The 10,831-nt window shown below is 39.6% G+C and overlaps 1 protein-coding gene across 1 annotated transcript in view; it reads left to right on the top strand.

Annotated features, from left to right (window-relative positions):
- Positions 1–10,831, top strand: part of usp31 (ubiquitin specific peptidase 31) — a 28,441-nt gene that overhangs the window by 7,852 nt on the left and 9,758 nt on the right. The window contains exons 6-15 of the mRNA XM_030057926.1: positions 1,359–1,506; positions 1,622–1,802; positions 2,956–3,067; positions 3,513–3,607; positions 4,418–4,495; positions 7,744–7,873; positions 8,373–8,492; positions 9,153–9,378; positions 9,538–9,696; positions 10,651–10,803. Coding sequence (XP_029913786.1) covers positions 1,359–1,506; positions 1,622–1,802; positions 2,956–3,067; positions 3,513–3,607; positions 4,418–4,495; positions 7,744–7,873; positions 8,373–8,492; positions 9,153–9,378; positions 9,538–9,696; positions 10,651–10,803 — 1,402 coding nt within the window. The remainder of the gene's footprint in view (positions 1–1,358; positions 1,507–1,621; positions 1,803–2,955; positions 3,068–3,512; positions 3,608–4,417; positions 4,496–7,743; positions 7,874–8,372; positions 8,493–9,152; positions 9,379–9,537; positions 9,697–10,650; positions 10,804–10,831) is intronic.

The following is a 10,831-nucleotide window of genomic DNA, read 5'->3' on the forward strand; positions in this document are numbered from 1 at the left end:
TTTAGGACTGCAACAACTAAGCGAAGATACTGATAAAATAGATAATAAGCAACCGCCAGCAGCAAATTTTATCATTAATTTGTTCAGTGGCATGTCGCCAAATGTTGTCTTGCACAACCAATGGGTGCAGCACAGCGTGTAACAAGTTGGCTGGCTGCACACCCAACAAACACATCTGACTAATGATCCAGAATCCAAATCCAGACAGCACTTGGTAACTCTAAGGAATCACTGGTCTTTCAAATGGATATAGTCCCGATAGCACAACTGTCATTTTGTTTTTGAAAACCAAACACTCATGACATTTTTTACGCCTTGCTGTTGGCTACTGAGCCCACATTGTACTGGATTGATCCATTTTCTCCCACTGAGACAGTTTGTCGTCCAGTCTTGATGTGCTCTTTTCTCTGCTCTCTCTATGTATTTTCTTACTCCTGTTTGGGTGTTGGTTGGAAATAATCATCCTGTGTTTGAGTCTTAGTTTTTCCTGTTCATTAAGGTGATTATATTTTTGCTGTGGTGTCTATGACAAATAGTTTTCTGAAAGGGATTAGGCCCTTTTGTTGTCAGTCTTTGTCTTCCCTCCTTCCTTGTGATCTCATCCAGAAGGATTTGTCTCGACAATCAGTGCATGGCTCTCTACGTTGCAGACTTACATGCTTCTTTATAACTACCATAACCCATATTAGATGCATGCCATTTTACCATTGTGAGTTTCAAGGAATTTTATATTGTCCACAGTGAGTTAGTATGCTGTCCTCATAATGCTCAGTAATAATGTAACAGAGCCATTCTGTCTAGTAGTAATGTTAAATGTGGTTCTAATGTTCATGAAAGTATCATGCGATTACATTTAGCAATGTCAAAATTTGGGGAAAAGCTAAGCTAAGACAGGGTAAAGAGAGAAGTTGACTAGGAACCAGTCCTTAGAAAAAATAGTAATGATTAAAGGATAGTTTTGATTATTTTTAACCTGGACCTTATTTTTCTAGTTTTTGTTATTACAATTGATCATGTTCAAAATTCCATCACTTACTTCACTTACTTCACTGCCTAATACACACATGCAGGGCCATCAGCCAACTTTTTGCACATGTACAGGCAGGGAACACAAAAATTGGCTACCATAGAGTCTACAGAGTGTGTATACTCCATATTAGCCAACGTTTTGTGTTCCCTGTCTCCATTTGCACCCATTCTATGTGCGATTTGAGAAAATTAAGTATTATACTTTTGAATTAATGTGGTGTCCCATCTCTAATTTATAATTTTACATTTTTGGCCTTTTTGGTAGCCTCATTTCTCACTGGTCATCATAAAAGCTTATAAATTCACTCCACATCTTTTTTCTCTTTCAGTTTGTCTTGACTGAAATGTACTATGATGGGTTTCATCGCTCCTTTTGTGATGATGATGACGATCTAGACATCATTCAAGAGAGCGATTCCATTTTTGCCTTTGAGACGCCAGAAACCTTTAGATTGGAGAACATACGCACCAAAAGAGGTAACTCATACGTCATACCCACGCTGTAGCCTGTATCGTAATGTGAAAAGGGTGCTTCACTCACACTTGTATAAATAAAAGTTTTCAAGACGTGTTCATTACGTTTCTCCCCCAGGAAGTCTGCTGGCGAACCTGAATCAGAACAACTTGAAGTATGGGAATGAAATCGGTAGGACTCCATCTTTCATGCAGGGTGCCATGACTCCTGTCACGGCATCACCCAACAAGAACGTGGGCCCAGACAAGATGATCCTCCTGGTCTGTAATAGAGCCTGCACAGGCCACCAAGGGAGGAGGTACTGCATCTCAGAGTTTTATCTGTCCTTTGATCGTCTTCACCATTTTTCACATTTTTCTTTGTGGCCATTTTCAAATTGAATGGATTAATGAAAAACTAATATTTCAGAAGTGGAGTTTTGCATCTTTATCAGCAAAATATAAAATAAATCAACTTGGTTTAAAGAATCAAAGCTTGCTCTAAACTTGTCAGTGATCTTTACTTATACCATCGTGTTATATTTGGCCACACATTTCATGGTGCAGTTCTATCATTGAGTTGTTATTATTAATTACAGTCAAGGAAAAAATTCTACTTTATTTTACATGGAAATTTCTCATTCTCAATTGAGAATGAATCCTGCTTCCATAAATCCAGTTGCAGTGTATTTATCAATACATTACACCTACAGATGTTTTGGAACCACCTTCTGATTGCCCAAACATCATGGACTGTTAAAAGTGTGGGATTTTACTTGTTTATGCATACACCTGCCTGTAACAGTGCTTGAGAGCTGAAATGAGAAGACTAATTTCATGACAGAATTAATCCAAATTTTTTCTTTCAGTTGCCTGCAAAGCCCCCCCTCCAAAAAAAAAACACATTATTTTGCTTTGCTGTTTTCTCCTTTTCTCTGGGAATTGCTGTTGATTTCTGTTCTGATATACATGATCAGTTTATTTCAGTTACAGTATTTAACAAAAAGTGTGTCGCTTCAGTGAGTTTTGTTACAGCTGGGCCTTAAAAACCTCAGTGTCTTCACCCGTGTAAGCTGAGGAAAAAGGATAATCTTTGAATGCATGTTAAGACACAGTATAGATTTGTTCTGAATACACATAAAAACTTTGGCTGTCAGTGCCATTGTGGGCCGATGCTATGTCAGATGTAATGGGGCAGCTTCACTATTTACATATGTCCACCTTTGATGTTGTTATAACAGATATACTGTCACAAATGGACCTTCTGTTAGTCCCTCTTAACTTCACCTCCATTCTTCTCCTTGTCTCCCCCAAGTTACTTTCTTATAGAAGATGGAGGGTGAGGGAGGGGAGGAAAGAAAAATGAGTACTAGTTAAGGGTTAAAGGACTAATGCTGCAGCTTAGCTCAAACCCTGCCAGAACAGTTATCATTTAACAGACTCTGCAAGCTGAAGAGTGTTGTGTTGTTTTAGGTTTGGCCTGCCATTTGTTTTGTACATGGAGCGCACTGTGACCTGGGATGCTCTGCAGAAGGAGATCCTGGAGAAAATGCGTCACCTTTTGAGGCCTGGAGTCTACATTCAGGTAGGAAGAAGCTCTGATTTGATCTGATTACAGTTTTAATTTTTGTTTTTTTAATCAGTCACTATTCTGTTTTATTCGGGGTTTTTCTGGGTTATCCGGATATCATATTAGCAGACTGCAGGTACACAGTTGTACAAAACATCTTGAAAAATGCTTAATCACGTTGACGTACCATGACGCACCACATTGAAAACTTAACCTTTTCCCTCTCATGTCTGTCAGCAGTTACACCCTTAACGAGGCTTCTGTGACAACAAAACATGCCACCTAGGGAGGAAACATGTGCATGTCCTTCACCCATAATTGCTCCACTTCTCCAGTTCTTTACTTGTTTATGCATGCACCTGCCTGTAACACACATTTCCCCAAGGGGATGACACAGTTTAACCCAAACCTATTTCATGATAACAATGTTGAATTGATGTTGTGGTGTTTCTGTCTGTAGGTGGGACCTTTCAGTCTCCGAGTGGTTGGAGTTGTTGGCATCACCTACCTCCTTCCCCAAGACGAGCAGCCACTGTGTCACCCAACTGTGGAAAGGTGAGTCTTTCCTCTCTGGTTTCTCAGATTGTGGCTACCGTGTTTTTCTTTTCTTTTTTTTTTTTTTTTTCTTTGGGCCTGCCAGTGCTCTGCCATTGTATCTATGGAACTGATTTTCAGGTTAATTTTTCATTACTTGCCCCACCTCCATCCCACCTTTTCAAGCTGTTTACACACACCCTCCTCTCACCACACACATGATCAGGTGGTTGAGTCTCTCAGGCCTGGTTATATGATGTGTCCCAACATGACTGTTACCTCAGAAATGCCTGTTTAACGAGTTTGGCTTATAATCTAGTTCCCGAGAATAAAACTTATCACGCCCCCACAGCTCCATCATGGTGCATGAATCAAAGTCAAATGTCACTTTTTTGCCAAGACTTGCATATAACTGGTCTAAAGGTTCTGAGGTGGCTATCACATTGTATCATTCATGTCATAGTATATATTTATTACCCCCCAAACTATGCTTAGGCTATAATTTTGTTACCTCAGTGAAAGCTGTTCCATCCGAAACGCTTTTTAAAAATCTCATCTCTCTCTTTTTTTTTTTCAGTTGCATTGGAAAAAGACATCCTTTAAACAGTAGACATTTGCTTCACAGTAACCACATTTTTACATGCACTCCAATCAGACATAAGGATCTTTTGCAAATAGGGCCCACAGCTTATTTATTTGTGCAGTATTCTTTGCTATTTTGTTTGATTGGTGTTTACAGAAGCCAGCAGTGACATAACTTAATAAATATATCTCAGAGATGTTCGCTTAACTGGCCTAACGCGGTCTCTAAACTTGATGTTTCCATTGCAGAGCTTACAAGTCCTGTGGACAAGGCGGGCCGCCTCATGTGAAGATTGTGGTGGAGTGGGACAAAGAGACCAAGGATTAGTGAGTGAAAAATAATAACGACTGTACACGTTTTCTGTATCGCCAAATATCTAATCAATCAAATCAATCAAAAATATTTGACAGTACAACCAAGATTGGCAGAATGATGTGGAGTTTTTTGTTGTTTTTTTGGTTCCGATTTGCATTTTTTTTTTTTTTTTTTTTTTGCAATTTTGTCATCGGTATTTTGATTATTATGGATTTGTTTAAACTGAAGAAGTCTCTGTTTGGCTCATGTCATGCTGTGTGAGTAGCCATGTCCTCAATGCAGTGTGAGTCACCTCTCCTGCAAATTTTGAGAATACTTTTTGGTTTGAATCCCAGGATGACCAAGTCCTGCTTCTGAACTAAGTGTCATTGCACAGAAGCAGTCAGTTAATTAGTTAACATCTAAAGGCGCTGAACATTTTGGAAAATCTGCAGGTTTTTCTTCCTCTTCTTGATGTCACATTAGATAAAACAGCGTATAGTGCTCGGAGCCAATGAATTGCTGCTTGCGGCAGTGGAGTGGAGCAGACTTTTTGAGATTCATTTTCTGTAATCCTTAATAGTGGTGGAACAGAGCATTTCAAAAGCCTGGACCTTTTCTTTCAACATCCCTTGTGTGGTATTACTTTTAATTTGAAAAACAGGCCAAGCTACTTGTGTGGGTTATGTGCTGTCATTTTTATAACTAGTACAGTTGGTTTTGTTGACAAAGCATTAAAGGGGCCAACAAAACAACTGTACCAGTCCAGCAGCTCATGTATGAATCCCCGTAGTTTGTGCTGAATCAGAGAAACCACAGCAGCACAAACTTGGATCAGTATAAAATGTGGTATCTACTGGCACAGAGGAGGCTGTAAGAAAAAAAAGAGTTTATTTTGAGTCAGCAAACTGATTAGCGTCACATATTTCACATTGGCTCTATTCCTATGACAATAACAATTATTAAAATAATTATATGGTTATTGGTTATATTATGAACTCCATTACAGTGCCTCATAGGATAAAACACATCAAATAAAACACACTAGATATTGCGAAAGGTTGTGCTGATGTATAGTACACTTAAAGTTTTATTTTGCTTTGTTTTTTTCTTCTTCAGCCTTATTAAGATTATATTGGTCTTATATTTTATTTGAATTTGCATTAAAGACATCTTTAAATGTGTTAGGTTTTACTTGTGGAAATTTGTAGTGAACCTTTCTATAGTTTGCAGTGGAGTGGAGTTCAGTTCAGTTAGTTCAGTATACTTCCATGAACCCAGAGGGACAGTAAAAAAGGCATAAAAATACACATGGAGGTACAAATGTGAAAACATACATATAAAACAGCTAATGTGAATGGTTCAGGTGTTGTCATGCTAAAGTACAACAGTCAAAATCCAGGAGGGGCAGGTGGACAAAGGTTGAGAAATAAAAAAGGGATTTACTGCACACTGAAATGTGTTAAAGCATTTGACATCCAAGTTTGATGCTTTACTGGTTAATCTTAGATTATCGTTACTTCAATCACCGTACCTGTTCAGCAGCCTGAAGTGACCGCATGTTGGCTCACTAGGTGACTACTTTCCACAGGCAGGAAGCACTGACTTGTTCATGTGTCACAGCACCATGTCTGAACTTGCTCAACATTAAGTATCGAGTGTCACAGAAATACTCGATGGTCTGGCTACATTTCAAGACATTTGAGAGCGACAGTGCGTGGAGCCGTATTTGTGACAAGAAAATAAGTGTCCAGTCTAGCAGCACCTCAAAAATTGAATGAATCACTTAATGGTACACTGTGTTAAACTGAGGCGGAGTTGTACGTTTGGCTGCAAGAAAAAAAAAATGTTTTTAACCATCATGAATGCATACAAAGTTTTAAGACCCCTAAAGGTGAAATTAAGGCCACTGTATATTTAACAGTAGTCAAAGATGTTGGAGGCCTTGACTGGAGACAAACAAATTCAAGACTTTTTAAGACTTAGGAGAGATAAACAGAAACCAGATAACCTCAGAAGTCAGCATAGAAATTTACCCCAGGGATCCAAAAAGATTCCTCGATTTGTTGTGCGTTACTTTTCCCAACTAAAGTCGCACAATGTAGTGAGAGTTGTTAAGTTTGAAATAGTTGAAGTTTTTTGTCAAGGAAGCAGCGCAGTTGTGTTTATGCTAAGATGACCAGTGTCTGCTGCAAAGCAAATTGCCAAGTAATGTGATCAGCATGCACCCTCTGCTGGTTAAATGGAAATTATGTTCCCAGTTGAAGCCCTCTTTTCTTCTGTTGTCTGTTTTCCAGTTCCTCTGTTTTTTTCCCATTTTGGTGGTAAATGAAAAGGCATCAGTAGCCTTAGGTGGGAAGATCCATGCTAATAAAACCATGGAATAAGTCCTCTAAAAAACCTTTCAGTTAATGCTGTTTCTGTTTGTCAGCTTAATTCAGTGGCTGTGGCAGTCCTAGAAGAGATGCAGTATTCCATGGGACATTGAAAGGAATAGTTAACCCAAAAGTGAAAATTTTGTCTTTATCTCTCCCTCATTTCAATCACAAAGTTTATATATACATACATCAGACATACTGTATATGGCCAGCAGCCAAACCAACATGCACCCTGGTTGTGTTTTTGACAGAAGGTAAGCAGGTGTGGGCTTGGCTTGTACTTGGATGAGAGATTTTCTGGGGGAAACTGAGTTGCTGTTGGAAGTAGTGGCATTTGTGGGCCAGTAGGGGGCAGTCTTCCCTCTGGTCCTAATAAATCCCAGTGCCCTAGTGCAGTGACAGGGACACTGTGCTGTAGGAGTTGCTTCCCTTCAGATAAGACGTTAAACCGAGGTCCTGACTCAATGTGGTCGGTATAGATTCCATGGCACTTGAGTAGGAGTTTCCTGGTGTCCTGGCAAAATTCCCAACCTGGCTCTCTCCACCTGGCCACCTAATCATACCCCTCTGTAACTGGCTCCACGATCCGCTCCCTCTCCACCTCAAGCTGATGTGTAGTGAGCATTCTGGTGCAAAATGGCTGCTATGCATCACTCATTTGGTTGCTATACATTGGTGGTGGTTTTGGAGATGGCTGACACTGCATTGGCTATTGCATTACACTAAAATGATGGAGAATAGATAATGAAAAAAGTTTTGGGTACACAGGTTCTTCAATGATTAGTTCTCCACTTTTTTCAGTCATAGTAAAAAAACAAAACAAAACAAAAACAAAATGCTTCTCCTGGCGAAGTAAATTAATGATATTAAAATTTGACCATAATGTCAAATTTTTCCCACAGTTTGTTTGGACACACTGAGGAAGAGTACATCCCTGATGCTGAGAGTGTGTATCTGCACAGAGAACAACATCATCAGCCCCAGGCCTGCACCCTTGCTCAGTGCTTCCAGCTCTACACCAAGGAGGAGCAGGTACCATCCTGGCACACACACATGTGCGCACACACACGCACACACACACATTTATTAGTGTCACTAGCTGAATATTAGAGCGTACATTTTGCCTCTATCTGTCTCTTTCCATCTGTCTATCTTTCTGTCTGTCTGTCTATCTTAGCATATTTCATTTGTCAGTATATCAGAAGCTCAGACACATTATAATATTTTACCCTGCAGTTTCGCTGACTGTCAAATGACCCCTCATTACCTGTGGTTTTGCCACGTACAATGCTATGTTTGGAATTAAATATAACTCCTCAGCAACAGCCCACATGTGCATTGTGGTTACATGCTTGGAAATGTTCTGGTAAAAAGAATATTTTTGAAGAGGCTCTGCTTAAAGAAGTGGGTGACAGTGTAAGAAGTATAAATGAGAAGCCGAGGCCTCCCCCTCCTGTGTACGGCACATTTCATAAGCAGTGCAGTGGGCGCTTGTACTTAATGGCTGCTGCCTGGGCTGTTTGTGTTCCAGCTGGCCCCGGACGACGCCTGGCGCTGTCCCCACTGCAAACAGCTGCAGCAAGGCCGCATCAAGCTCAGCCTGTGGACGCTGCCGGATGTGCTCATTCTGCATCTCAAAAGATTCAGACAGGTACTGCAGCTAAACTCAGCTCTGTTCAAACTGAAATGTTGACCCAAACCTTCTTTATATTTATTTAAAATGATTGTGGCTTTTGTCTTGTGCAATTGTTATTTTTCAGTGTTTTCTTTGTTTTCCTCCTTTTTCCTTCCAATAGAAGTCTCCTTTTTCAGTTGCCTTTTTTTTTTTAGTTTTGGTTTGAGATTTGGGCATTATGTTGGCATTGCAGATATCCTTTGAGTTTAGTTAAGCGTATTCAGGAGTTTAGGAAAGGGTATACTGGCAAAATCACAAAATATCTGTTGTCCCTATTTTGGGATTCCTCTTGGTCATAGAAAAGCTGCGTGGAAGAGTCATGAAATTCAAAATGTATGGAAAATGACCTAACACATTTTGGAAATGTTAAAGAAATTTCTTAATGTGGTTTTCATCTTGTTAAGACTTGAATATCTTGCTAAGTCATTGTCAAGACAAACTTGGCATATCTAGTGTAGTTACTTTTGTAAAAATTGCATTCCGTTGTTGTAGGTACTATGTTCCATTCATGCAAGAAACCAGTGTCAAAATGATATTGTACAATTTTGTCTGTAAATGGAAAACATATAACTCAAGTGCAGTAATATAGCTGGTACTTTTGGTTCTTCTTGAATGTCGATCTGCATCTCATTACAGGAGGGAGACCGGAGGGTAAAGATGCAGAACTTGGTGAGGTTCCCGTTGATGGGCATGGACATGGCGCCGCATGTCGTAAAGAGAAGTCAAAGTAGCTGGAGTTTACCTTCCCACTGGTCACCATGGAGACGACCCTATGGCTTGGGACGTAACCCCGATGACTACCTGTACGATCTGTACGCCGTGTGCAACCACCACGGGAACATGCATGGAGGCCACTACACAGGTTTGACAGTGATTGCGACACTGTGAATGTTACAAGTGAAAATTAACCAGGATTTAAAAATACTGTTAGATAATACTAAAGATAACACGCTGTTAATGTTCATTATCCAATTCCATTGTTTTTCACCCATCCACGTTCTGTTTTGCACTTCATGCGCAGCTTACTGTAAGAACTCCATAGATGGACAGTGGTACTGCTTCGATGACAGTGAGGTGCAGCCAATGGCGGATGATGATGTGTGTCAGCAGACGGCCTATATTCTGTTCTACCAGCGGAGGACCACTATTCCATCCTGGTCGGCCAACAGCTCTGTTGCTGGTAAGTATTGTTTACCTAGTGTTCAGTTTGGAAATAGCTTTGTATCTTACATAGAGCACTAACAACACACAGGCAGGCTTAAAAGAAATGATCTGGATTATTTGTGTTTTTGATTTAATAAAAAAAAAAAAAAAAGAAAGAAATCTTAACCATTGATCATTTAAAAAGAAGTTGGTCTGAGACATGTGGTGGCCATGTCTGTACCTCTGCACATTTCTAGGGCTGTACCTGGCTAAGAATTTCCTCAGTCGACTTATAGAAATACATTCTTTACTATAATCAATTACTCGCTGTTCTTTTTTTTATTTACATAGTCACTATTCAAATAAATACACTGCTAACACTGTAGCAGGTAATTTCTTAAGAAAAATAAAAGCAGGTGCATGAATAATAAAAATAAAAATAACTTATCAGGGTAAAATGGAACAAAAGGGTAAGGCTATGCACAGTCTTCTCAAACGTGATTGATTAAACCAGTGGACATTGTCACAGTTTTTTAATTACTCCATGGAGTAGTATTACTCTATGGAATGTTATTTTTAAAAGTGTTGCACCATTTTTCCAACACAGTGGCCTATCACCTTACATTAGCTATGCACTAACATCATGTGTATGGCTGTACGTGTACCTTCGGTGCAGGTTATGAATTTATTAATTGTCCTTGTTATATTAAACTTTGGCCAGCTGCCACAGTTTAATACAATGAAGACTAATTAGTTGACCAGCAGAGTAGGAGGGGTCAGCCTTAGACGTTTCCTGCTGTTGGCCAGTACTAATTAGTGTGTGCATAAGGTATGCAGAACCATTGTGGAATTAATCTGTTGTCTTATTTTATTATTATTATATATATATATATATATATATATATTTTTTTTTTTTTTAGAAAAAAAAACATGCATAATTTTAGCATTTGATAGTGTAAAAGAGATTTGAGGACATTTTTGTCTACTGCAGGTTCCACCAGTTCATCTCTGTGTGACCACTGGATCAACAGGTTGCCTGGTAGTAGACCTGCTAGCTTGGCCTCTGGAGCTTCCTCAAGGCGCACCTCCTTAGCTTCACTGGCGGAGTCAGTGGAGTTCACAGGAGAGCGTAGTGAAGATGATGGTGAGAGACATGCTTCGATCTTCTATCT

Source organism: Myripristis murdjan, chromosome 8 (assembly GCF_902150065.1).
Source record: "Myripristis murdjan chromosome 8, fMyrMur1.1, whole genome shotgun sequence".
Lineage (NCBI taxonomy): Eukaryota > Metazoa > Chordata > Actinopteri > Holocentriformes > Holocentridae > Myripristis > Myripristis murdjan.